The 27,949-nt window shown below is 57.1% G+C and overlaps 1 protein-coding gene across 14 annotated transcripts in view; it reads right to left on the bottom strand.

Moving 5' to 3' along the window:
* TCF3 (transcription factor 3) overlaps positions 1-18,418 on the bottom strand; it is an 84,904-nt gene extending 66,486 nt beyond the window's left edge. For 10 of the 14 annotated variants that reach the window (XM_051810626.1, XM_051810629.1, XM_051810628.1 and 7 more), the window contains exons 1-3: positions 18,203-18,417; positions 16,015-16,116; positions 8,664-8,736 (exon numbers count right to left, since the gene is read on the bottom strand). In XM_051810626.1, the coding sequence (XP_051666586.1) occupies positions 8,664-8,736; positions 16,015-16,089 (148 nt within the window). In that variant the 5' untranslated portion in view covers positions 16,090-16,116; positions 18,203-18,417. Of the gene's footprint in view, positions 1-8,663; positions 8,737-16,014; positions 16,117-18,202 lie in introns of all 14 variants that reach the window. The other 4 variants (XM_051810624.1, XM_051810636.1, XM_051810637.1 and 1 more) reach the window with 1 other exon arrangement.
* Between the last annotated feature and the right edge of the window lie 9,531 nt (positions 18,419-27,949).

Below are 27,949 nucleotides of genomic sequence, written 5' to 3'. Positions count from 1 at the left end.
TCTGGCAGCCTTGGGGCCGTGCCCACTGCCCTGGGGAGCCTGGGCAGTGCCCCAGCACCCTGTGGGGGAAGAACCTTTCCCTGAGATCCATCCTAACCCCCCTGGCACAGCTCCAGCCCTTCCCTGGGTCCTGTCCCTGGTCCCAGAGCAGAGCTCAGTCCCTGCCCCTCCGCCTCCCCTCGGGAGGGAGGGACACAAGTGGGTCACAGCCCATCCCAAGCTGATCACACTGAGGCACCAGCATGGATCCAGCTGGGCAGCCTGGGAATGTGCCAGGGAAACACCAGCACCCAATCCTGAGGCTGCCCAGGTCTCATCCCCAGCACACAGTGCCAGGCAGGTGAGTCAGTGCCCTTCCTCAGGGTCTGTGGGATGCCCCTTCCTGCTGTGCTCTCAGCTCTCTGGAGGTGTTGGGAGAAGGCAGGACAATCCTGACCCACACAGCTGGGAATCCAACAGGCAGACAGAACCATGGAATGGTTTGGGTTGGAAGGACCTTAAAGCTCATCCAGTCCCACCCCCTGCCATGGGCAGGGACACCTCCCACTAGCCCAGGTTGCTCCAAGCCCCATCCAACCTGGCCTTGGACACTTCCAGGAATCCAGGGGCAGCCACAGCTGCTCTGGGAAACCTGGGACAGCCCCTCACCACCTTCACAGGGAAGAATTCCTTCCCAGTCTCCCATCTCACCCTGCCCTCTGGCAGTGGGAAGCCATTTCCCTTGTCCTGTCCCTCCATCCCTTGTCCCAAGTCCCTCTCCAGCTCTCCTGGAGCCCCTTTAGGCACTGGAAGGGGCTCCAAGGTCTCTCTCCCTTATGTTAGAAAAGCATTGTAAACCTCACCTGCACTGGTGCCTTTGGGTGCTGGTGAGCTGAGAAAAGCCTTTCCAGCACATCCTTCAGCTGTGTTAACACTGCAGGGGTTGGCGCCAGGGGAGAGATGAAGCTCCCCAGAGCAACAAAACACCACTTTGCACTAAATCCAACCCTTTAAGATGCCCCTTTGTTGTCTCAAACTCAAACCAGTAATAACACTAATTGCAGTTTGAGTCTCCCTGCACACAAACACGAACAAGGGAGAGGCAGCAGGCCGAGGCGCTGGTCACACGCGGGCCACGTGCTGGAGCAGGGCACCCCACAGGGCATGCAGGATTTGAAATTAGCAGCAGTGAGGTCCAGCAGAAACGCCTGCCAGACCTGCTGGGCCCCTTCCAAAGCCATCTCTCTCCTTTGGAAAGGGCACAACAAGCGTGGAGGCCTCGAGCCGGGGTGCTGAGCCAACACGTGCCGCTCGGGCAGCGCCGGGATTGGGGTGGGCTGGGGCAGAGCTGCTGCATCCAGCACCAAATCCCAGTGTCCTGCCTCCTGGAGACCATCCACACTGAGCCCCCGGCCCTGGCAATGGAGAAGAGAGCAGGACAAACAGGGCAGTGACAGCAGGCAATGCACACAATCCCAGACTGGTTTGGGTTGGGAGGGATCCTAAAGCTCATCCCATCCCACCCCCTGCCCTGGGCAGGGACACCTTCCACTGGCCCAGGTTGCTCCAAGCCCTGTCCAACCCAGCCTTGGACACTTCCAGGGATGGGGCAGCCACAGCTGCTCTGGGCAACCTGTGCCAGGGCCTCCCCACCCTCACAGGGAGGAATTTCTTCCCAATATCTAATGTAAACCTACTCTCACCCAACAGCTCCTCCCATTAAAAGACAAGCAGGTGCTGGAGCTTGTACCTGTTCTTTGGACACACAGAAGGTGCACACCAAGCCCAGCCTCACCTCAGCCTCAGCCCAGGCTTTTTACACGTGATTTTTACATAAGATCCTGATCCCATCACAGCCCCCCAGCAGGCACAGCTCCACTGGTAGGAATTGCCTCATCAGAGGAAGGAAAGAGCTCTGCCAGGAAGAGAGAGCACTGCACTGCTTCAGCAATCCTGGCATAGTTAAAACTGTGCTTAAACAAGGTCTGTGGCAAATTGGCAGTTTCTAAACAAAAGCTGTCGCTTATCTCAGTACAGCTCTGGCACCCCCAGCATTCTCTGGGCTCTTTCCTAGTTCAAAATCCCAAATCCAGTCAGGAGAACTCTTCTCCAGGGTGGGAGATGAATGAAAAAACCTAAAAGAACCCCAAAAACACCTTCCCCTGAAAACAGGCACCCCTTAACCCCCGAAGTCAAACACACACCAAGACAGGGGATTGGGTTATATTTGCCTCTCCCCAGCTGCTAGAGGAGCACTGAGCTGCTCTCAGGGCACCCCCACAGCATGGTCACCCTGGGCCTTCTCTTCCCTATCTCACTCCTCCCATGTCCATTAGAGAACAGGACACCCCATGTCTCTGGCAGGACAGGACACCCTCACTCGCAGTGTTGCAATAAAATTCAAGGGGAAAAAATTGATTGTGGGGAAGAGAGAGATCTTCTTATTTCAAGACCTGGTTGGATGGGGCTTGGAGCAACCTGGGCTGGTGGAAGGTGTCCCTGCCCATGGCAGGGGGTGGAACAAGATGAGCTTTAAGGTCCCTTCCAACCCAAACCAGTCTGTGACTCTGTTCCAAACTCACTGCAAAGGCACAGAGAACCTTCTGCCCAGGTGGGGCAGCCCTGGGAGCAGGAACAAGCAGCCCAGGGCACGAGGATCAGAGATGAGACTGGGATGTGGTGCTGGATTAAGGGACACACGTGTGGAGATCTTCCCCTGCCATTTGTTCCCCCTCGCTCGCTGTTTCCTGCAGACCTGCACTCCCTGCCCCAGTTTTTGGGCCCTCCAAGTCTTTTCCTCCAGACCCTGCTTTCTGGATCCTGGTTAATGGGATGCAACCCACGGGAGACACAGGGAGCAGAAAGGGGAGAGGGAGAAGAGCAGGAGCTTCCCAAAGGCAAAGACAAAAACAAAGCAGAAAGCTCGACTAGCACGTGGGAGATGAACCTCACTGAAAGTCCTCCAGGCTTTGATACTGGAACAGTTGGGACTGCAGCATCCTGAGGGTATCCCTGCCATACCTGGCAGCATCTTCCTACACCCCAGGAGTGGGCTCTGCCAGCAGCAGGAATGGAAATGCTCCAGAGTTGTGGAGAGCAGTGGGAGCTGCAGGATCCATCTCCTTCCAGGCTAACGAGACCTCACAGCTTTGCAAGCTTGACCTGTCCATGGCAAGGCTTCTCCATAGGATCATGGGATGGTTTGGGTTGGAAGAGATCTTAAAGATCACCTCATTCCACCCCCTGCCATGGGCAGGGACACCTTCCACTAGCCCAGGTTGCTTCAAGCCCCATCCAGCCTGGCCTTGGACACTTCCAGGGATGGGGCAGCCACAGCTGCTCTGGGCAACCTGTGCCAGGGCCTCAACACCCTCACAGCCAGGAATTCCTTCCCAATATCCCACCTAACCCTGCCCTCCTTCAGCTTAAAGCCATTCCCCCTTGTCCTGTCCCTCCATCCCTTGTCCCCAGTCCCTCTCCAGCTCTCCTGGAGCCCCTTCAGGCCCTGGAAGAGGCTCTCAGGTCTCTCTGGATCCTTCTCTCCTCCTGTCTGAACAGCCCCAGCTCTCCTTTGATTTCCTTTGATAATGGCTAAACAGCAACATTTACTTTGAAACAAATGGTCACACCAACGGGCTGGCAAGCGAATTTTCCTGCTTTGCCCTTTTTGTTGTGGTGGTTTTGTGTTTGGTGACAGTTTGAGGGTCACACACCCCACAAACACACAGCCCGGAGCCTGGACTTTCATGGCAAGTGCCAGTTCAAAACACCAAGTCACACCTCACGTCTGCCTTTCATCATCCATCAAAATAGCAAGTGGAGCCCAGCACTCCCACTTCAGCATAAGCAAAACATGTGGGAACTCGAGGCAGTTTGTAGGAAAACGTGATACAGCCTTTCTAATAAAAGCTCCCGCTCTCCTCGCTATGGAAAACAGTTGCAAATGGGTTTCTGCAGCCTGAGACTCGACAGCAGGGCAACAGGGACCCTGGGCTTGGCTCTTCCCAGCCCCAGCTTCCACGGGTTCACTGCCAACCCCCCCCAGCCCCAGGAGCAGAGTGGAGCCCAGCACCATCCTGCTCCCACCAGGGCACCAGATCCTGCCCGGCCCACTCGGGGCTCCCTGACACAGGGCTGCCTGCACACAGCAACTAATTAAACCTTCAAACGGCTCCCCCACAGCACCAATTAAAGAGACAGCCCCAGCTTTCAGAGAATTTATGACTTTCAGTGCTGTTGCCACAGGTATCCAAGTTTGAGCGTTGTTTAAAGCGGGTTTCAAAGGGGATCCGGACTCGCCTCCCTCCGGGGAGAATCCATTTGCTTTGTTCACTAGACTATAACTTAAAATTTGTTACATGCACCAGCTTGTAACTCTTTGAAAAACTCCCTGCTCAGCCAGCTTCAAATGTACGTGATGAACTTCCCCCGATCAAAGCAATTCCCCCACGAGGAGCCTCAGCTCACGAGCAAGAAAGGACACAACAAATTTTGGGGGTGGGAATCACGGCACAGGCCAGGAGGGGACTCCCCCCCAAATCCACCAGAGAGCCCAAGCCAAGGAGCTCGCTGCAGCACAAAGCAAGAAGAAAAAAGCATTTAATAGTGAATTAGCTTGCTTAAAAGGCAAAAAAACCCAAAAAACCACCCTGGTTTTTAGCAGAGGTTTTATCCGTTGTCTGTGAGCAGAAGACCCCCGGGCTCCTCTTCCAACAGGACCCAATCCTGGCACCCCACACCAGGGATGTGGAGTGAGATGGCTGAACACTCTCCACATTACCCACAGGTGGAAGCGCTGCTCCAGATGTGTCACCTCGCTCAGCCACGTGCCTTGGGTTCATCCCTCTGCCCTGCAGAGCCCAAACCCCTTTGCTGAGGCAAAAAGGAGAAAGCTCAGCAGCCACAAGGCCCCAGCCCCAGCACGGCCTGACCTCGCTGCCTCCTGATGCTGCTGCTGTCCCAACATCCCTCAAAACATCTCACCTTCCAGGTGAAGTCCAGCCCCAGCAGCTCCCTGCCCGAGGCAGGTCGAAGGAAGCACTGCCAGGGAGCTGGGTGCTGCTCAGATCAGTCATTTGTGACCTGGGACACCGTGGAGGACACGGCTCACAAATGTTTTTGCTGCTGCAAACAACAACCAGCTCGGTGAGGGGCTGGTGAAACCGCTGCCTCGGAGGGCAGGACAAGGGGCACGACGGGCACGACGGGCTGGGTGTCCCGGCTAAAACAAAACCCCCACGACCCACGGCCCGGGCTGGAAAAGGCTGGTTGGCAGCTCCAGGCCCCGGGAGGACCAACTTCCCGCGGTGACCTGTATGTGCTATAAATGCCGCAGACACGGGCCGGGTGACGTCAGCTCCAAACTCGTGGCAATTGTTGGGTTTCTCCCTGCCAAGAAAAGGCAAAGCGGAGGTGCTGAATTGTCCGGGCAGCGGGGGAGCGAAAGCAGTTCCTCCCCGGAGCATTTGAGGACAGAAATCAGGGAAACAGTGGCAGGAGCTTAAAATAAAAGCACGGGAGGCAAATAGGAAGAGCGAAGGGATCTCGAAGCTGGAGGGTTTGGGTTAACACTTTGGATTTTTCTGGCCCGGGAGAGGAAAACAGGTTCCCCTTGGCAAAGGGGCCACTGGCAGCTTGGGCAGGGCAGTCACCAGAATCATGGAATTGCTAATCAGAACCATGGAAAAGACTCGTGAGATCATAATGTCCAACCCCACCATGGTCACCGCTCAACCATGTCCCCGAGTGCCACATCCACACGTTGTTTGAACACCTCCAGGGATGGTGACTCCACCACTGCCCTGGGCAGCCTGTGCCAATGGTCAACAAGCCTTCTGGTAAAGAAGTTTTGGATTTGAAAAGGATTTGAATTTGGGGTGATTTTACAGCTGGGATTCTCTTGCAGTGCTGTTTCAAACGCCTGGGCTCCCTTATTTGCCAGTCACACTTTGGAAGCAAGAACCTCATCTTGGCAAGTGGGGCATTTTGGATGGGAGTGATCAGTCAGTGCAGTGCCTTGCTCTCTTCACTTCCCCTGGGAAGGAAAGAGCCTTGAGGTGACAGCTCCTCTGGAGAGGAAAAATATTAAAAGCTACACACTGCTCCAGGATTTCCAGGAGAAGGAGAGAGATGGAAAGTGGGAGCCATGAATTCCCATGTCCAGCCCAAATGCCATCAACCCAACGATGGGATCCCATCCTGTGTGGACAGAGGGATGAAACACCAATTTTTCTGGCACGTAGGACAACTTCAGTTTATTGTCTTGGGCCTAATACAACGAGCCCAGATGATGAGATCCTGGCACTGAGACGGGGCCCTGTGAGCACTGAGCTCAGACTTACACAAATCAGTGTTTGCTTCTCCTTTCTGGGCAGAGGTGGCTGTGGAGGGGAAATGCTGCTCTGCCTTCATTGGTGGTACAGGCCCTGACTGAGCAGGAGTGCTGGAAACACAAAGCACAATAAAGATGAAGCCTTGGTCTTCCTGCATGGCAAGACTCAGGGAGCTAATCTCCAGGTCCAGATTATGGCTTGGCTGTGAGACACTCTGCTCCCTCAGCAAGTCCAGGTCCCCAAATCCAAGGACCATCTGCTTTTCACCCTCTGACCACATCAGGGTTAGTGAAGATTCGACTTCAAATCAAATTTTGAGCTGGATGGCTGGGGATGTTTCTGGGGATGAACCACCTTTGGGGATGATCAGGGCCAGGTTGGACTGGGCTTAGAGCAACCTGGTCCAGTGGAAGGCATGGCAGGGGGTGGAACTCCATGATTTTATGATTCTAACTAGCACCTGATTGCACCTTGCTGACTATTAGTGAATAAAGGCAGAACATCCACAAACTATGAAAACAACCACTTGCCACTATCTAGGACCTTGTTTAGACCCTTTGGATCCTTCTAACAGGCAGAGCACACCCCTGGTTGCCAGGGAAGGCCTAAATCAAACCATTACAGCATGGAACATCTCACTGATGTCTTCCTGCAGTCATTCACCCCACCAGCAAAAAGCCAAAGATTCAGGAACAGGGAGAAGCCCTAAAGCCAACATGAAACGTATCCCCTGCCCTGAGGTGAGGCCAAGGATGGCTGCCTCAGGGATAACTCTGCTGCTGGAGCAAAACCTTTCCCTGAGCTGAATTCCCACCCCAGGATGCTCATGGCAGGATGAGGGAGCCTCGGCAGAGCCCACGCCTGGGACAGCAGGGATTGTGCAACGTCCTCCAGCCCAGTTGTATAACAGCAGTGCTCTGCTTTCAGGGCTTCTCCCAGGCAGCCCCAGAGAGCAGCAGCCCAGAGGAAGGGTGGTGTCAACGTTACCTTTCACTCACCCCAAAGCAAAGCAGGGCTGGGGGGGTCAGAGGTTTGGGGTCGTTCCGGCGGCTGCCGAGCCAAGCAGGGGGGGTCCGGCTGTGCCTCTGCTCCTGGCCAGCACCACAGGCCCGGCAGCCGGGCCAGGCTCCGAGCAGGAAACACATGAATGCCATTGCTCCTCTCCCCCAGCGTGGAGCTCGTCTTTTGTGGGATTGTTTTAACAGCAAAGTCGCGCAGGGAACACTCGCCGGAGAGATCGGCTTCCATCTGGGTTAACCCCAGAGCTCTCCCCCCTCCAATTTCCTGCAGCCCACTCAACAGCTTCCCTCCCTGGAAAAGTGTTTGACGTGCAGCTGAACAGCTCAATCCCAAAGCAGCACATTTCCCTGGTCCAAGAGGGCACGAGAGCAGGGCAGGGCACAGCCCCCCATCCTGCCGCTGCAGATTCCCCAGTGCCCCACAACACTGATGCTGGGGCACCAAAGGTGCTCCCCAGAAATCTCCAGGATGGCACAGCATGGCTGTTCCACGTGGCCAGGGGTTTCCCTGGACAGCTGGAGTCAGCCCATGATAGAGAAGGCTGTTTTAACCATCCACAAGGTGTTCAGCAAGAAGGGCAAACGAAGGAACTTCCCACGTGTCAGGGGCCGTGTGAGCCCCGCACAGAACAGCCTCCTCAGGCATCAAAAATCCAGCACAGCACTGCCCAGGAATTCTCCACTTCAGCCTCAAACCCACGAGCAGCACATTGCCCATCAGACATCTGAAGCCACACACCCTGCAGAGTCCCCCATCACACCCAGATCACCAGCCCCCTCCTCCCCAGAGCTGCCCTGCTCCCAAAGCCCTTGGATGTTGGCATCCCCGGCCCCCTCTTGGCACCCTGGAAGCATCCAGCCAGGAGGGCTTCACAAGATCCCTTTGGGAATGCCGAGATCCCACCCAGGGAGCCTCTAGAGGGACTGCAAGGAGCAGACACCCAAACTGCAGCCGAGCCCCAGGAATGAACCACCACCACCACGTCTTCAAAAAGGAACAGCAAAAGTCTTCCAGGGCAGTGCAGACATGTCTAAGCAGCTTAGAGAACAGCCCTGATTGTCTGCTCCCAGGATCCTGGAGCGGTGGGACAACAATCTCCAGCTCAGGCAGCAACTTCTTAACAGGAGACAGATCAGCAAGAGCAGCTTTGCCCACCCGGAGACACACGGGGCAACAAGAAAATCATCCAGAGGAACAGCAGCAGATCCACCACCAGAAAAACACATAACAGAACTACACCAACCCCTCCTTTGGTGTCTCTGGAACCAAACACAAATTTATTGCGAGAATCATTATGGTATTAAGGGAAAAAAAAAAGTAAGATGACAGTACCTGATCCTCCAAACTGAGTGCTCGCTAGGGTCGTGGGTCTGTTTTTTCCATTAGCCACTGGCAGGGGAAACATCTAGAAAAACAAGAAGATGAGAGAGAAGGGAAGAGAAAGAGATTTCAGTCTGTTAGTTTTACTGTGCTGCTGCAAAGGGGTCAGATTGGGGGAGGAAAGGGGGAAGAGGAGCACTTTATTGATGCAAAAAACTTCCCTCTCCTTGTGTCCCTGCTCCATGGATCAGCTGCAGGAGGGGCAGGGGAGCAGCTCTGCACTGACACACACAACCTGACACAGGGAGGGGGTCACAAAACCAAGTCAGACAGGGTTCAAGAAGCATTTGGACAGTGCTCCCAGGCACAGGGTGTGACTCCTGGGGATGGTCCTGCACAGGGACAGCAGTTGGACTCGCTGATCCTTGTGGGGCCCTTCCAACTCAGCACACCCTGTGATTCTGTGATGCTCCCGTGTCCACAGCGTGCCTGGTTCCTTGGGTGCAACCAAAACCCAGCCCAGAAGCATCAGTGCTGTGGTCAAACCCAGCAGGTTCTTCCCTAACTCGCCCACCAGGGCCCTCCCTGCAGGTGCCCCATTCACAGAAACCCAGCGGAAAAACGCCCCTGCAGCACCCTGAAAAGCTCATTTCACCCCTCCCCATCCCAGCTCCCACAGCACTCCGGGTCTCATCCTGTCTCCCTGGACACACACAGTGCCTGGGCAGGACGTGGGCTGCCCGTGGGTCTGGCTGGCACAGGCAGAGCTGACTCAGCCCCAGGATCTGGCGGTGCCCGAGCTCGGTGCCAGCCCCGCAGGATGAGCCCTCCAGCTCCCAGGGCAGCTCCCACCCCGCTGCTCCAGGGCCTCCAGCAGCCCCAGGACCCAACACAGCCCCGGGGGCTGGGGGGAGAAGCTACTCCAAGTGCAAAGGTTTCAAAAATGAACCTATTTTACGGTATTAGTCGCTCTGGGGACTTGTTTGCTCCGTTGCTGCAGCTTCAGCATCACAACTGAGCTTTCTCCTGCCAGGAGCTTCCTCAAAAACACTGCACACCTCGTCACCTAACCTGTATAAATATTTTTAATAAAAGTTGGGAGAGTTTCAGAAGCTGCTATTTAATAATTTACATGCACCTGCGTGCAGCAGAAAAGAAAACTAATTCTCCTCCACACAAATGGAGCTCCAGCCAATAAAACAACTGGTGGGAAAACGTTTAGTGAATTAACATTTTAATATCCTTTTTCTACTCAAGATACTTTCACCACCAAGTCATTTGAATTTTTATTATTTTTAGCTTTGTAATGTCTGAGTAACTCAAAAGTTTAATGCTTTGAAGATTAAACAATGTAATGGCACAAGAGCCTACAGAAATGCAGCGTTTCATGCCCTGACATAGCTGATGTCTGGCTGTGGTCAGAAACATTCCTTTGTGCAGAGCAGTCTGCCCAGCTTTGTTTTCACAAATGCTGGGGAGAAAAAAAAAAAAAAAAAACAACAAAAAACAAAACCAACAAAATACAGTTAAATGTGGTAGAGATGCAAAGAGAGCAGTTAAGGAACCAACTGCCATTCATAAAGAGCACAAATTTGGGATCATATATATGCATGCACGGGGTGTAGATGTTCTATATATGGATTTAAACAAAGGTGTAAACGGTGTTTAAACATCCTGGCACTGCTGCCAGCACCTGCCTACACTGGGCTGCCCAGGACCCCCACCATGGAGGTACCCCAGGAGGGGAGCCCCTGTTGCCCACCCGAGGGGCTCCAGAGGTATTTGGGGTGGCCCAGCAGCCCCACCATCAGATGACACTTGTTTCCTCAGGAAGTTGGGCTAGAAAATAAAAACAAACCCTGACACACCGAAGGTTGCAGCCAACCTTCCTCCCTGCACTGCTGCAGGGCTTCCCTTGCAGGGCAGGGGGTGGTTTCTGCAAAGACCTCCACAACTACTGCAAATGGAATTTATGGGGCCGGTCCCACCCGGGCTGTGCTCACTCCCTGTGCTCACTCCCTCATCTCAAGGTAGGGAAGAGGATTAAGTGGTTAGGAACCCCCTTTCCAAGGGGCAGGTCTGCATGTGCAAGCACGGGGGGAAGGGATGCACGATGAACCCGGGCACCCAAAAAAAGAAATAATAAAAAAACCCCCAACAAATGAAACCCCAAGGCACTGCTGGCTCGTGTCCATGAGCATTTCTGCTCAGCACTTGCTGAGGTTGAAAAACCCCAGGTTTGAGCACCAAACAGGAGTGGAGAAAATGAACAGCCTTGTTCCACTGTGCACCCAGAGCCTTCTGCTTCTGCAGAACAGAAGGTGATCCCCAGCACACCCAGCATCCCTAAAACACCCCCACACCCCGGGGATGCCCTCCCCTCCTCTGCCTGCTTTCAGAGGTGTTTTGAGGCTGATGCAACACCTTCCTGCTCTCCCTCCCCAAGGGATTTAGGAGTCACAGACCCCTTCCTGCACCAGGGCACGTGGGGATGCCAAAGCACAGAATCCTGGAATGTCCCGAGTCGGGAGGGACCCACAAGGATCATCCAGTCCAACTCCTGGCCCTGCCCAGGACACCCCAACAATCCCACCCTGTCCCTCAGAGCGTTGTCCAAACGCTCCTGGAGCTCTGGCAGCCTTGGGGCCGTGCCCACTGCCCTGGGGAGCCTGGGCAGTGCCCCAGCACCCTGTGGGGGAAGAACCTTTCCCTGAGATCCATCCCAACCCCCCTGGCACAGCTCCAGCTGTTCAAGCAGGGTGACGGGGAGGGGGGAACCCCGGGTTACCCCTCCACACTCATCACCTGGCAGCCCCAGGAAGTGTTTGGGGTTTTTTTTTCTCTTGCTCCCAGCCTCTTTTTCCACCGGGGTGTGGGCTGCAGCCCCCAGGAGCCGGCACAGGGCACAAGTCATACGTGAAGTGCCGCCTGCCCTCGCTGGCGTGTGTCGCTCACAGGCAAAGTTCATCCACCCACTGCAAATTTCCTTTCTGCTTTTAAAATGCTGCTTTAAAAATAAACTGGGGGGGGGGGGGGGCAGGGAGGAGATGAACCGGAGCTGGCACCTACGGAGGGACCCAGGCATTGAGGAGGGACCCAGACAGGAGCTCTCAAGGGTTGTAATTGGGTCATTACTTGGCCTTTGTTAGATTTGAATAAATGTAGATTGAAACGGTTATGTAAAATCCCCCATCTTAAGTCGCTGTCTTTGGTTTCTCAAGTCCTACCTCCAGCCTCCCCGAGAGCTGACAACTTCTGCACACCCTTGTAGCTCCATTTCCACCCCTCCCAAAGAATTTATTCTCCATCCACTTCTCCCAGGGCAAATCCAGCACATGGGAGGATCCAAACACCCGCACCCTCCCCCGGGGAGGTTACAGCCAAGACACCCCAAACTTTCACCAGCAAACTCATAGGCAAGAAAGAGAATTTGCCAGACACAAGGAACATCAAGCAGCATTTCATATATTGTGCACTTCTACCAGTGCATCACTTTTCAAACTAAATCAGTTTTCATTTTCTCCCCTCTCCCACCTTTTGAACTCCAGGCTGACCCAACCTCAAGCCTGAACTCCAAACCTGAAATCTATTTTGCAGCGTGGAAAGTATCCAGCTGTTAATGTGGGGAGAAGAGGGAATTCGGCTCAAAGCCCACTGCCAGCAGGACATTCTATCTGTGTTCACCTAAGACAGACCTTCCTGCCTGCGGCCCCAAACGCCCACTGCGGCCTGGAGTCAAACTTTAAACTGCTCCGCTCCGAACAAAAGTGAGAGGTTTACCAGGGAAGGGCAGGCATCGGGCCTTGGCTGGAGCAGGGCACAGCTTCAGCATCCTCCAGCATGGCAGGAGGAGCTGCTTGAGCCCTGCTTGCTGCCAACAGCCAGGCATTCCACCCCCGCTCCCACGGCTGAGCAGCCCCGGGGCCGGAGCGCGGCGGGGGAAATGAGGCAGCAGGTCCTGGGCGACTGCTCAGGCCTCTGCCCACCCTGCACCGTCTCATCGAGCCAGAAACCCCCTCTGACAGCAGCCTCCCCGCAGCATATGGTTAATACTCTGCTAATAATCATGGTTGTTAACAGCATCTCGCTCCTGCCAGAGCCCCCGGCTGGCACCGAGCCGCTGCCGCTCTCGCTCCGCAGGCACGGACAGACCCCCCCGGGGCTGCTCTGCTCCAGCTCGGCCATGCCCAGGGGTGCCCCTGCCCTTGGAGTATCCCAGCCCAGCCAGGATACCTGCCCACACCTTCCCACAACACACCAACAGCGGAACAGATGGCCTGGGATCACCAATAACCACGAGTCACAGAACAGCAGAATGTCCCGAGCTGGAAGGGACCCGCAAGGATCATCCAGTCCAACTCTGGGCCCTGCACAGACACCCCAACAATCCCACCCTGGCCCTCAGAGTGTTGTCCTTGAGCTCTGGCAGCCTTGGGGCCGTGCCCACTGCCCTGGGGAGCCTGGTCAGTGTCCCAGCACCCTCTGAGGGAAGAACCATTCCTTAATATCCAAGTCCTTGAGGTCCATCATCTCCCAGGAGCACAGGCCAAGGGCAGCTCCTGCTGCACAAAGCCTGCACCTGCCAGACTGACCTGCAAAGCCTGGCAGCCCCCAAAGCCCAGCCTAACCAGTGGGTTGAGCTGCCCACTCGGGTGGATGTGCAGGATGTGCAGGATGCTTTCTGGAAAGCTCCTCTCCAGATTTGCCAGCCCGTCCTGGCCGGCTGCCAGGGAGCAGCGGTGAAGGCAAGCTTACAAATTACCTGCACTTTGGGGCAATCATAAAAGGCAATTTGTTCAAGGGTAGAGGTAAGTGTGCTGCCATGCACACCCCAAAGCAGCCATGAGGCTGCATTGCTGGGCCTTTGGTTCCAGCTCACATAGAGAATCCCTTGATTTTTGCCTTATTGGGAAACTGTGTTGGCACAAAGCTTTGGGGGAGCTCAGGATCTATGCAATGGTATCATTTATGGACAGGACTGCAAGCCCACTTTATAGCATCTCACACAACCCTGCCATTTAACAGCCCAGGAACTCAGACCACACTGTGCAAACTCATTATGGCCAAATCTTAAGATTCCCACAGCAAAACACTGCTCAGGGCTGGACCACAGGCTACTGGGGCTGAGCACATCTTCCCTAGAAAAAAGCAATCCAAATGCTGATCTGAAGCAAATGCTTCCAGCTGCTCTGAATATCTCTAGATTTCCCTCCCATGTCCTCTCCTGGAGAGGATTGCAGAGCTGATGCTCCACTCCTGTTTATTCAAATAAAAATATAAATATATTTGGAAGAGGGAGCTTTGTGGACAAAAATCTCTGTATCCCAAGGACACAGAGAGAGCAAATCACGGAGGAGCCTCTTTGATGGACCCACCATGTACAGCCTAGGAAGCTTTTCCATTTCAGCTACTCATCCTGGAGGAGAGATGTTAATGTTCCCTTTATGCAAACTCAGGAGAAGGGTGTGTGGAGATGAGGGTTTGTGAAACAGAGCTGGCTCTGGTCCAGGCTGCGTCGGAGCCCATCGGCCGACTGCTCCTGGAGGGAACGTCTCCGAATCATTTGCTGGCAAATGACATTTGCAGGCCCTGCTGCTGCAAGAGCAGCCACCCCCAGTGCTGCTGCACGAGCCTTTACACCAGCACAGGACCAGTCCTGGTCCCTCCCAGGTCTACACCAGTGTAAAAGCACCGAATCCGAACCCAAATTTGGTGTGGATTCATCTTCAAGGACAGGAACACTCGTGTACAGAGGGAACAGGTCAGGGCCCCTCCAGGGAACACAGATCTGAGCATGCAAATGAGGATGATTCGTTAGGTTTGAAAAGGTCTTGGGGTTTTTTTTTCAAGCTCTGAATGGTGAGTGGGATTGGATTTTTTTCCAAGGGGGAGAAGAAACAAACTGGGAGCTGCTGCAGCCCCAGCCAAGGAGCAGATTCTGGGTTACTGACCCTAAGTGCAGTTCAAAACTCCCAGTGCAGGAGATGGAAGGCCCCAGGGCTCCTGCCAACCTCCAGGACCTCTGAGAGGGACAAATAACCACACTGCTGCTCCCCAGCAAGCCCTGACCTGACTCCTGGTTTTACAGGAACACTGTCACTGCAGCCCCTGCACCCACTGTAAAACATCCTACTGCAAAAGTCCATCACTGGCAAATTCACAGAACCAGCCTCCCAACAGAAGGATGAAACTGGGAGAACTGGGCCTCTCCTGCAGGAGAATTGCTCTTGTGAGGGCTGAGAGACCTCCCCACCAGCATGAACAGGTACAAACCCCAGCTGTACAGAAAGGTTTATGTCCCACTGCTGAACCTCAGGGCACGGATGCAGAAAAGCAGATGAGCCTCAGCACATCCACAGGTGTCACAGGCACCAGGACTGCAGGTGACCTTAGCTCTGCCACCACTTTCAGTCCCTTCTCCAAGGGGCAGAACATCCAGCCCAGCAGGGCCGTGGGCTGGGTGACCCAGGCCAGCCCAGAGCCACAGCGGTGACACTCCTGGCTATTCCCCCTCCTGGGGCTGTTGTTTCTATCTCTGCAGCACGTTTGCTTATCTAAACAGCAAGGCACACGCTCTGAGTGCCATGAGGGTGCAGCACACAACAGAGGAACCCAACAGACAGTTGTTTGCTTTTGAACACCAGCTCTGCCCTCCACGAGTCACCTGCCAAGAAGAGGCAGCACCGCTGGCAGCGCCGCACGGGACGTGCCAGGGACTGACCCCCCTCTGCCCTGACTAAAGGGACTTCTCCTCCCTCTGAGCTGTGCACACCCTTCGGGGGGAACTCTTTAGGTCCTGTTGCTTTGAAAATAAACAGCTCCTAAACGCAGCTCAAGGTTTCCAGGATACAGAGGAGCAGAGCATGGGGAGCACAAGTGTCCAACTCCTGCAAAAATAACGCGCCGGAGAGCTTGGACACGTTTCAAACTGTGACAAAATAACCTGTGGGAGCAAAAGTTTAATAGTCTGGATCTGGGGAGAGGAAAAAAGCTTGATTAATCAGCTACTGAAGTTACATCTCTGCATGGCTGCAGAAACAGTCACCCCGTGAGCATTTAAACAGAGAACACACAACTCCGTTAATTCCCCCAAAATTTCCCATCCAGAAAGGAAAAAAAAAACCCTCTCTGCGCTCCCTGCAAGGAAACAACACACGTCTGAGGGGGAGAGGGGGGAGAGAGGAGGGGCAGAGGCTTTGCTTTAACTTGAAAATAAACAAGTTGCAGCACATGTGCACGCACACAAACAGGGCACATCTGAAAGCCATCATGTCCAATTTACAGGCTCACATTTCCTCCCCTGTGCAGCTCCCAGCCCCGCAGAGCCCCGGGGCTGCCGAGCCCCCCGGCCGCGCTCGCTCACCATACTGAAGTCCAGCAGGTCACTGAGCTCTTTGTCTGTCCCAACTGCAGCCATTCTCTGCTGCTGCTGATTCATATTCCCACAGACTCAACAGTGGCAGTCCTGGAGAAAGCGAGGGGGAGGGGAGAGAGAGATTTTAATGACTAGAGCAAACCACCCACCCCATTGATGAATATTTTAAAAAGACAGAGCGAAGGGGGCGAGAAAAGAAGAACCCTCAGCGTGTCCCCGGCGTCCAGCCCTCCTCGGAGAGCACAGTCGGAGTCCTCACACAGCACCCAGCGGCAGGAACAAGCGCTCTATTGACCAGACACACTTGTATGTTAGTTTTTTGCTGCCAATTCCACTAGTTCGGGCCAATTCTGTTCCTGGCGTGTGGCGAATGAAGGGGGGGGGGGGAGGTAGAAAAAAAAGGGAAAAAAAAAAAAAAAAGAGTCAACTCATTTATCAAAGGGTTCAGGCAAGTTATCACTCAGGCGCTTGTCTGGCTCGGCTCGCCCCCTCGCCTTCCCCCACACTCGCTCCCCGCAGGAGGCTCTCTTGTCCTTGCCTAGTTTTGTTTAAAAAAAAAAAAAAAGTGAAGGGGGAAAAAAAAAAAAAAAGCGAAGCAAAAAAAAAAAAAAAAAAAAAAAGTCTGATGTTACAGCTCTTTCCTCCGGGTCGCCGAGCACCTGCAGCTGCTTTTTCAGGGACTGTGTTTGGGGATGCCCAGCCAGGCTCAGTGCTCAGTGAGAACTGAACCCTCTCCGCTCCCAAAAGGGACTGGAAACAAAAAAAAAAAAAAATAATTTTTGTTTTCGGAGTGTTTTTGCAAAAATAAAGCCCTCCGGGCAACCTTGCGAGATAGGTAAATATTATTCTTCCTAATTTTACAGATTATTTTTTTTTTTTTCAAAAGGGAGATTGATCTTTTTGGCCAGCTCGCTGTAATAGAAAAATATTTCTTTGGGAGGGAGGAAGAGAGGCCTGGGATGAGATAAAAGATTCCCTTTTTTTTTTTTTTTTAAGAACTCATTCATGGTTACAAAGGGCAGCTGGCCAATAAATTTAACTCATTAATCATAAGGTAAAAAACAAAACAAAACAAAAAAGAAACTCTATGTGATCCAAAGCATTTGTAGGCTCAGCCACTACATTTCAACGAAGTTTTATAAAAAGCACTGAAATCAGCCCAGCATGTGAAAACCCTTCACCACTATAAAAAAACATCCAGGGGATTTCTTTTTTTTTTTTTCCCTTTTTATTTTCTTTGCAAAGCCCCTTTTTTAAAAAGTGTCATCAGTGCAGCAGGTCAGTGTTTTTAAAGCCACTTTGCCAACCTCATGCCCCGGTGCCCTGAGTGGGGCCAGGGGGAGATGAGACCCCGGAGAATCCGGGTAAGGGAGTGGGGGCATCACTTTGCAGCCCCCCTCAAAGCACCCGGGGACAACTTGAACAATACCCAAAGTCAGGCCGGGGAGTTTATTTTAATTTATTCCCCACGCACACTTTCTAACCCCAAAGCAGCCCCGGGGGTTCGGGGCCGGGGACCCGCCGCAGATGCCCCCGCGGTCCCTCCCCAGCCCGGACAAAGGCTCGGCTGCCCCGGGACAGGCTCGGGCCGGCCCGGGGGTCCCGCGGTGGGTGAAGTTGGTCAGAGCCCCCCGCCCGCACCCCCCGTGCCGCGGGCAGGGAGCGGAGGAAGCCGGAGGGCGCAGCGGCCCCCACGAGCCCCCTCCCAGCCCCAAAAAGCCCCCGCGGTGGGTCCTGCGGCTCGTGCAGCCCCCCGAGCCGGGCAGGGCACGGGGGACCCCCGGGGCCGAGGGGGCTGCCGCGGGCTGAAGTTCGCGGCAGGACCGCGGACCGGCCCCCGCCCCCCCGCCCGTCGGGGACCCGCGGACCCCCTTCCAGCCGCCCCGCACGGCCCCCCAGCCCGGCCCCGCCGCTGCCGCCCCCCCTTCCCCCGGCCCCGGCAAACTTTGCCGAGGGGACAATAGCGCCGAGCCCGTCCCGTCCCGCTCCGCACGGACCGAGCGAGGCAGGGAGGGGGCGGCAGCGCCGGGACCCCCAGCGCCGGCAGCGCCGGGACGCGCACTCCGCGCAGCGCCGGGGGGCGGCGCGGCCGGCTCCGGTTATTATTTTACTATTCTATATAAATACATTTTTTTTTTTTCACGTCCGAGTTTTTTTTTTTTTTTTTTTTTTTTACCTGTTCCAGGCCCGGCGCGCCCGGGGGCAGGGGAAGCGCATGAAGGGTCGCGGGGGTCGCGGCGGGGGCGGGGGCGGCCGCGGCGCCCAGGGCCGGGGGGCGGCGGCGGCGGCGCCTATTGTTCTCCGCCGCCGGCGGATACAATGTAGCGAGAAAAGCGGCGCGATCGCCCCGCACCGGGCGGCGCGTGCGCCCCGGGACCGCCCCGCGGCCCCGCCCCGCCAACCGGGCCCTAACGCCGCCGGGGCTGCCGCCGCCGCCGCTCCGCCTCCCGCCGCTGTCCCGCCCGCCCGCCCCGCGGCCCCCGCATGGTCTCCCCCCGCGGCGGCGGCGGCGGCGGCGAACGCTCCCCCCTCCTCGTTGCCCCCCCCGCCCGCCTCTGACGCCCCCCCTCCTCCCCCGCCCGTCCCAGTCGCGTCCTCACGCCCCGCCCCCCCCCCCGCCGTATCCCTCCGCCGCCCGCACAGGCAGAGAAGAGGGGTGCTGTCCCTCGCCACGCACACCCCGCGGCACCGGCACGGGCGCCGCCGCGGCGGGACCGGCGGGATGGAGGCGCGGGGGTGCGGGGGGCGCGGCGAGGCACCGCCAGGAGGGGGGGACTATGTTTCCTAGCGGAGGGGGACGGGCGAAGGGATCAGCAGAACTGTGACGACACGGGGGGCTCCGCGCGATGGACTGATAAAGCAGCGGGGCGCCGCCAAATCGGAAGGCCGCGAACCTCTGAGTGGCAGGCGGCTCGGCCAATGATAGCGCGCTCTGCTTCCGGCCCCGCCCACCGAGCGCGGGGGCGGGGCGGGGGCAGCCGCTGGTTGCCGTCGCCGCCCGCAGCTTCCCCGCCGCCGGCGCGGCCCCTGCGGGTCGGGTGGGCAGGGCCGGGGGTCCCCCTGGGGTCCCGCGGCGGGACCCCCGCCTGGCAGCAGCTGCTGCACAGCCCGCGGCCCCCCGGGTGCCCCGCCGAGGGGCCGGGGGGGCTCGGGAGGTCTTGCGTGGCGGCCCGGCCCGGCCCGGCCCGGCCGGGTGCCCCTCGGGGGGCCTTGGGCACCTTCGGCGGCGCTGGGGACGGCGGGTCCCCCCGGGGTGTGGGGCCGGGGCAGCCCCGCTGTGGGATCTGGGGTCGCCCCGGAGCGCTGTGAGGCCTGGACGGGTCTGACCCGGCCTCGGGAAGGGCCTGCGATGCAGCGGGGCTGGGGATGGGGAGTCCCTGTGTTACATCGTGGGGTCATCACAGAGCCCGTGGGTTGGGAGGAATCTTAAAGCCCGTCCAGTTCCACCCCCTGCCATGGGCAGGGACACCTTCCACTAGCCCAGGTTGCTCCAAGCCCTGTGCAACCTGGCCTTGGACACTTCCAGGGATGGGGCAGCCACAGCTGCTCTGGGCAACCTGTGCCAGGGCCTCCCCACCCTCACAGCCAACAATTCCTTCCCAATATTCCATCTAACCCTGCCCTCTGGCACTGGGAAGCCATTCCCCTTGTCCTGTCCCTCCATCCCTTGTCCCCAGTCCCTCTCCAGCTCTCCTGGAGCCCCTTTAGGCCCTGCAAGGGGCTCTCAGCTCTCCCTGGAGCCTTCTCTCCTCCAGGTGAACCCCCCCAGCTCTCCCAGCCTGGCTCCAGAGCAGAGGGGCTCCAGCCCTTGGAGCATCTCCGGGGCCTCCTCTGGACTCTCTCCAGCAGCTCCACGTCCCTGTGCTGTTGTTCCCCAGAGCTGGAGGCAGCTCTGCAGGGGGGTCTCACCTGAGGGGGCAGAGGGTCAGAATCCCCCCCTCCCCTGGTGCCCACGCTGTGGGATCAGCCCAGGGCACACAGCCAGGGCATGTCCGTGTTCAGGTTTTCATCCACCAACACCCTCAAGTCCTTCTTCCCAGTGCTGCTCTCCACCCATTCTCTATCCAGCCTGTGTTGTGATTGGGATTGCCCCGACCCACGTTCAGGATCTTACACTTGGCCTCGTTGAACTTCCTGAGGGTCTCACAATCCCAGCTCTCCAGCCCGTCTGGGTCCCTGTGGATGCAAACCCTTCCCTGTGGCACAGCAACACCACACAGCTCTGTGTCACCAGCACCTTGCTGTGTGTGCAGTGATCCCACTGCCTGTATCACTGCCAGACCTTCCCCCCCTTCCCTGCCCACTTTGCCGTTGCAGCCCTGCCGGCACTCCGGAGCAGTTGGCAGGTGCTTTGGATCAAAGGTGCCGACTGGAGCGTGTGTTGGATGTGGAACGTCTGCCTGGCTCACGGGGTGAGGGAGCCTGGTGCTCGCTTGGCAGGATCGTTCCCTGGTGCCCCGGGAGCTGCTTCCCCCTCCCCTTTACCCAGCAGGTTTTTAACATTCCATTTGGGGAGCAGGAGCCCGGGCTGGGGAGCCAGAGGTCCCCTCAGCCCCTGAGGGAGAGATGGTGCTTTGCCCCCGGTACAGTTGGTTCAGGAGCAGGAGCAGAGGCAGGAGCACGTGGCTGCTGCAGATGTGGGCAGGGGTTCACCTCATCTCCCTGAATCCACCCTGGGTCCTGAAGGAAGAGTGCCAGAGGAGCTGGGCTGCTCTGCCTGGCCAAGGCCTGGTGCTCCTGCCCTGCCTGGGCAGCTCCAAAGCTGTCGTTGGCAAAGCTGTTTGCTTTTCCCTGTGCTGACCCCTCTGCAGCCGGGCCCGGGACCAGCTGTCACCTCCACCTTCTTTGGGCCATTTGGCTTTTATTTCCTTTTTTTTTCAAGTGGAAAGAACTGCCTGCATTTGAACGGGGTCAGTGACCAAAGTCATCTCCTGTCACTGGGGATGGACCATCCCGGGGGTGAGGATGGCCCCCACCCCAATTCAGCAAGGATGGGGCTGTGGGCTGGCAGCAAGGTGCCAATCCAGGGCACGTGGGATCGCAGAGTCATGGAATGATTTGGGCTAGAAGACACCTTGAAGCCCATCTTGTTTCAACTCCCTGCCATGGGTGGGGACACCTTCCACTATCCCAGGTTGCTCCTTTGATCCCAGCTGGCTTTGAACACTTCCAGGGATGGGGCAGCCACAGCTTCTCTATGCAGCCTGTGCCAGGGCCTCCCCACCCTCACAGTGGTGATATCCCATCTATCCCTGCCCTCTGGCAGTGGGAAGCCATTCCTGTCCCTCCATCCCTTGTCCAAAGTCCCTCTCCATCTTTCCTGTAGGTTCCCTTCAGGCACATGAAGCAGGACCTGCCAGTCACCACACTCACACACAGGCATCTGCAGCCCCCCAGGAGGAGCACATTCCTGTGGGAGGTGGGATACAGCTGCTCAGGGCACATCCCACAGGGATCCCACCCACGGCATGGCAGGATGGGCATCACCGTTGGCCTTGGCACTTCCCCACAGGCAGCCAGCCCTGACCAGAGCCCGGCCAGGGGAAGGGCAGCCTGGGCTTGGGATGGAAAGGGGTGCAGGGCACAGATGGGGTGGCCACTGGGTGTTGCTGGGTTTGGGAATCAGCACAAGGCTGAGCCCTGGGCTCACGGGACAGCAGCAATGCCACCCCCCTGCCTGTGCCATGAACTGCCCCTGCTCCCGAGGAGGGGGAGCTTTGCCTCATTGCTGCCACTCAGTAAAAAGAAGCCATTCCCCCTTTTCTGCTGCACTTTCTCTCTGCCAGTGGCCCCTGGGACTGGTGTCACCCCACAGCACCCCAAGCCCGGCTGTTCCCTTGCACTGTGAGGCCTCCCAGCAGCACCTCCCCTCTCCCTGTGCTCCCCCCCTGCCCTCCCACCCTGGGCATGACAGGGAGAAGACGAAACATTTCCCTAACACAATTATATTCTAATTTTGCGTGTGTGGCCATAATTTCCCTGTCAACAATTGTAATTAGGCCTCAGAGCCTCGCTCTCCTGCTGCTGGTGGCTGGGCAGAGCCAGGCCATGGAGAGCTGGGATGGGCAGGAGCTGGCGTGAGCCTGGCTGGTGTTCCCTGGGCATCCCTGCCTGGGACAGTGTGGGATGAAAGCAGAGGGGAGATCTTCCTGCTCTGAGCTGTTTTGGTCGCTTTGCCTATGCTGAAAGTAGAATTTGCATTTCACAAAATCACAGAATCCAACAGAATAGTTGGGGTTGGAAGGGACCTCTGGAGATTGTCCAGATTCAACCCCCCTGCCAAGGCAGGGTCACCTGGAGCAGCTGACACAGGAACACATCCAGGTTTGGAATGTCTCCCTCTCTAGGAGCCTCTCTGTGCAGCTGTTCCAGTGCTCTGACACCCTCCATGGAAAGAAATTCTTCCTCGTGTTGAGGTGGAACTTCTTGCATTTTAGTTTATGGACATTGATCCTCATCCTGTCTCTGGGCATCACTGGAAAGGGTCTGGCACCATCCTCTGACACCTCTTGGAAATATTTGTGTGGATTGATGAGATCCCCTCTCAGTCTTCTCCTCTCCAGACTGACCAGGCCCAGCTCCATCAGTCTTTCCTCATAAGGGAGGTGCTCCAGACCCTTCACCATCTTTGTGGCTCTGCTGGACCCTCTCCAGCAGCTCCTTGTCTTTCTTAAACTGTAGAGCCCAGACACAGCTGTCCAGATGTGCCTCCCCAGGGCCGAGCAGAGGGGCAGGATCCCCTCCCTGACCTGGACAAGCTCTTCCCAATGCACCCCAGGGTCCCACTGGCCTCCTGACCCCAGGACACACGGCTGGCTTGTGGTCAGCTTGTCACCCATCAAGACTCCCAGGTCCTTCTCTGCAGAGCTGCTCTCTAGTGGGTCACCCCCAACCTGTGCTGGGGGTCATCCCCCCCCCCCCCCCAGGAGCAGGACCCTACACTTACCTTTGCTGAACTTCATTAAGTTTTCTCTGTCCAACTCTCCATCCTGTAATTAATTAGCCAATAATTAATAATAATGCCTCCTCCCTGGTGGCAGCATCATGGCAAGAAGCATTTCCCCAGGCCTGCTCGTGGGGAACCAGGAGGGCTTAAAACTCCTCTGACATCGTGGGGGGGGTTTTTTGGAGCTGAGAAGTTCCCCCTTCCAGTTCATGGTGTGGCCCCTTAAATTTCCTATTTAGAGCTATTTTGGTAGGGCAGGAGGAAGCAGAAGGGGTGGGGGGGGTACACAAAGGGGGGCCACAGGGGTGCTGTGCAGACACATCCACCCAGGACACCAGAGGGGCTCTGGTGACATTCCTCACCTGGAGCCTGCAGGTTCAGGAGCAACCTCAGCATCCCCTGAGCACGTGGTGATGTGAGGCATAAAACACAGCAGCATGGTGTGGGCAGCACAGAAACGTAGAATCTTGGAATCTCCTGAGTGGGAAGGGACCCACAAGGACCATCGAAGTCCAGCTCCTGGCCCTGCAGAGGACAGCCCCAAGAATCAGCAAGATTCTCCCAAGAGCCCAAGAACATCTCAAGTTCTTCGTGTTCCCATCCCCTGAACCCTTGGATAGCAGTTTTCATCCTCTTCACAACTGGTTGTGCTAATAACACACACCAATAAATCAGGCAATGGAGCTGAGGTTGTGTCCAAGTCCTGTGACACCAAGAGCTGTGGCTTAAATAAAACACAGTTTCACAGGGACTCTTGCAAAGATGATTCCAGGGCAGAAAACTGTGTTGGAGGCTCCAAGGGCAGCACTGGCTGAAGGAGGGGTTGGAGACCTTCCCTGTGGGCAGGTTTTCCTGCAGGACTCAGCTCAGAGCAGCTGTGGCTGCCCCATCCCTGGGAGTGTCCAAGGTCAGGCTGGACGGGGCTTGGAGTAACCTGGGCTAGTGAAAGGTGTCCCTGCCCATGGCAGGGGGTGGCACTGGATGGGATTTAAGGTCCCTTCCAACCCAAACCAGTCTGGGATCCTGTGACTCAGCTCCTGGCCCACTGGAAGAGCCCTCCTTGCAACGTTCCCCCTTTGGAAGCCGGTGCTGAGCCCGGCAGTGCTGGTGTGTCCAGAGCAGCCCAGCTGCTCTCCAGGCATCCAGGGTGGATCTCCAGCTCTACCCACGCTGGGTTTGCCATCATCCCACCAAATCCCATGGAAGTGGAAAGAGCCTGTGGGGGCTGTGGCAGTGGTGTGTGAGCCCACACAACCCCCCCAGGCAGGGGAACCTGAGCAAGCCCTTTGTCAGAACCTCCTGGCAGAGCCTGCCTGGCCCAGGGGGCTGCCCCGTGCCACGGCCCCACTCCCAGAGCCAAGGACCAGCTGAGGTCACCAAGGAGGTGACACCTTTGGTGTCTTCAGGGAAGTGGCTTCTAGTGCAGAAGGAAAGGCTGAGACCTGAAGCAGGACAGATGGATGGATGGAGGGATGGAAAGATGGATGGAGGGAGGGAGGGATGGATGGATGGATGGACAGACAGAGGGATGGATGGAAAGATGGATGGATGGATGGATGGATGGAGGGATGGATGGATGGAGGGATGGATGGATGGATGGAGGGGTGGAGGGATGGAGGGATGGACAGATAGAGGGGTGGATGGATGGACAGAAAGATGGATGGATGGATGGAGGGAGGGAGGGATGAATGGATGGATGGATGGAGGGATGGAAGGATGGAGGGGTGGAGGGATGGAAGGAGGGAGGGAGGGATGGATGGGAGACTTGCTCAAAGGCAGATTTGGGGCAGGTTGTTCTGCCTCTGAGCTCCCTCCCTGGCCTGTCTCTGTCCCCATGTCACCTTCCAGTGGTCAGTGGGGTTCAGGAAAAGCTTCCTGAAGTTCTTGGCCAGGAGAGCTTGGGAGTGCTGGGCTGGTCCAGCCCGTGGGCTGTGAAACTGTCTGGGAAAGGCTCTGGCCCCAATGGGGCAGAGACACTGGCTGCAAGACACTGGTCAGAGCTTCCCAACCCCTTCTTAAAAACCTGAAAATGAGTGAAATTTCAGGTCAGTGCTGGGCAACGAAACAGACTTTAAAAAAAATTACATATGCACTGGATAAAGTCCCCATTTCCCTGGAATTTCCTTTGAGCAGGGCTGATTTTCTACCCTGGCACTGCTCACTGGGACCTGCTCCTGTTTGGGAATCAGACCCTTGCCTTGTGTGTTAATGGACCCTGTGACAGCCACCCACACCAGCAGGGACCTGCTGTCCAGTGCAGGGGGGATGGATGGGCCAGGACCACCCAGAGGTGGCTGCAGCAAGTCCCTGGGCAAAGCCCCCCACCCCCAAACACGGGGGCAGCCCAAGTGGGTCCCCTCGTCGTGGGGGACAGTGAGGGGCACGACCAGGGGGGCACCTCCCACCCAGGACCGAGCCCTGGGGGCACCGTCCTGCCGCCGGGCTCCCCTGCCAGGCAGCTCCGGGGGGGTAAAACAACCCGGGAGGGGCCGAGCATCGCTCAGCGCTGATGCCCCTCCCCGGAGCCAGCGAGCCGCGGGCCAGCGTGCGGCCGGCTCGGGCCACCTCGCCGGGCCGAGGGGCCGGTGGGAGCTCGGGGCTCCTCGCTGGATCCCGAGGACTTTAAGGAGCAACTTTTGAGTTCATATTTGCATTTAGTCACAGTGTGAGTCAGACATTCCAGCCCCGGCTGCCGAAATGCCTCAGCTCTGACTTCTGATTTCCCACTGCAACCTTGGTTGGGGTTTTTTTTTGTTGTTGTTTTGTTTTGTTTTCTTTGTTGGTTTTTTTTTTGTTTTGTTTTTCTCCCCCCCCCTTCCCTTTCTCTTCTTTACCTTCCCTTTCTCTGTCCTTTCTGGCCAGTCCTGTTCCAGAGGCAGGTCTGGCTCCCGTGGCAGCAGAGTTGATGCTGGGCACAGGGCAGAGAGGATGGGGCAGAGGGAGGGGCACGGGCATCCCGGAGAGATGGTTTTTCCCTGCAGCAGTGTGAGGCCAAGGAGGAGTTCAACCCTGCCAGGTGCAGGGGGTTGAGCCAGGGAGCCCCCACACCCCTCCAGCAATGATGGGGGGACACGGGGGTGGCAGGAGCCCTGCTGAAGCCACCGACAGCTTTTGGCTGCCCTGGCAATCACAGTGAGGCCCCAGGGCAGGGCAAAACTGGGGGTAAGAAGGGGGGCAATTTGGCAAACTCCAAGAAAAAGCCCACCAGACCCTCCCCTCTGCTGCAGGGTACGTGTCAGGCTTGCACAGGGTTATTTTCCCTCGGCAAAGCGCCAGGTCTTGATTTTTAAAGTTTTTAATTAAAAAAAGAACCTGGAGCTCAGCGGGCTCGGAGCAGGGAGCTGCCTCCCCCCTGTGCCCCCACACTGCCCCTTGCTGTCCCCCTGCACCCAGAGCTGGGTCCTGGGGGGGACTCGGGGTGCCCAGCCCAGACCTGGGGGCTGCTCTGGGGGCTGGGGGAAGGAGCTGTGCCGAGGGCTTGGACAGAAAGGCAGTTTTGTTTTTGGTTTCCTGGATGATGCATTCCACATGGCGTTGCATCACGCACAGCTGTTACATCACTTTAGCCAGGAAATTTAAAACAAGTGGCCTGGGCTGGAAATGGGGGTTTAATTATTATTTATGGATAACAACAACAACAGGGAGAGAGAAGAAAGGCCTCAAAACTCTTTTTTTTTCTCTCTCTCTCTCTTTAAAACCCGCCCATCTCTCACATTACAGCGACTTTGTCCCCAGCTCCCTCCCAGACTGCACGGTGGGCAGGGCTGAGCTCTGGGCTTGGCTTGGCCAGTGGTTACAGCCCCTTTGGCCACATTGTCCCCCCTCCCCTCCCAGGGTTCCCCCTCCTTCCTGGCCACCACAGCAGAGCTGGGGCACCCTCCAGGTCTTGGCACCCCCTGACACCTCCTCCACCAAAGGGTGAGCCCGTGCCACTGGCAGCTCCCTGGAGGCATCCTTGGCCTCACTCACCACCCTCCCTTCAGGTGCCCTTTGTCACCAGCGATGCCCCCAGCGGCCCCTGCCACTGCTCTGTCTCTGGGCTGAGCTGTGACAGTCACTAACCCCTGCAGGACACTCTGCAGTCACACAGCAGGTCCCAGCTCACCCCACAGGGTCCTCCCCCAGCACATCATGGCAGGGACAGTTCCCATTCTCCAACCTGCTTTGCTCCTTTTCTTCCAGCTGTGGGGACAGAAGTGATCCCGAGAGCATCGTCGTTGTCACTGCCCTCCCTCCCGCGGGGGCACCGGGACCCTCTTCTTCCTCTCTTCTTCCTCTCTTCCTTCAGCCTCTCCTTAGGGCACAGTGTGGAGCAGCGACACCAGTGGCTCTGACCTCGTACTGCCACCTCCCCGGGGGTCCCTGTCACCCCTGACACCCCCCTCCCCCGGGCTCAGCTCCTGCCTGGCCGTGGCTGATGGGTGCACGGGGCCAGGGGTGTGTGTTGGGGTCATGTGTGTCCCCAAGGACCCGTGGGCGGGCAGTGAAGCACCCCCTGCACCTCCAGACCCTGCTCAGGGGGTCTGTGCAGCCCCCGGGCCCATCTGCAGTTGGGGATACCGAGGCACAGGGAAGGGCAGCAGCAGCTTTTCTGCCAGAGCACAAACCTCACCGGGGTGGGGTGGCCATGGCGTGGCTTCACAGGCACCTGCCGGGCAGGGCCACGTCCCAGTGGGGTGGAGGGGCACTGGGAGGGCACTGGGGGCGTTGGGAACAGCTCCCCAGTGGGATGGAGGGGCACTGGGAGGGCACTGGGGATGATGGGAACGGCTCACACTATGGGAACGGCTCCCCAGTGGGATGGAGGGGCACTGGGAGGGCACTGGGGGTGATGGGAACGGCTCCCCAGTGGGATGGAGGGGCACTGGGGACAATGGGAACGGCTCCCCAGTGGGATGGAGGGGCACTGGGGGCAATGGGAACGGCTCCCCAGTGGGATGGAGGGGCACTGGGAGGGCACTGGGGGCGATGGGAACA

This window comes from Manacus candei, unplaced genomic scaffold (assembly GCF_025592945.1).
Source record: "Manacus candei isolate 608988 ecotype Guabito, Panama unplaced genomic scaffold, ASM2559294v1 h1tg000078l, whole genome shotgun sequence".
Taxonomy (NCBI): domain Eukaryota; kingdom Metazoa; phylum Chordata; class Aves; order Passeriformes; family Pipridae; genus Manacus; species Manacus candei.
This window is presented reverse-complemented; position numbering and strand designations above follow the sequence as displayed.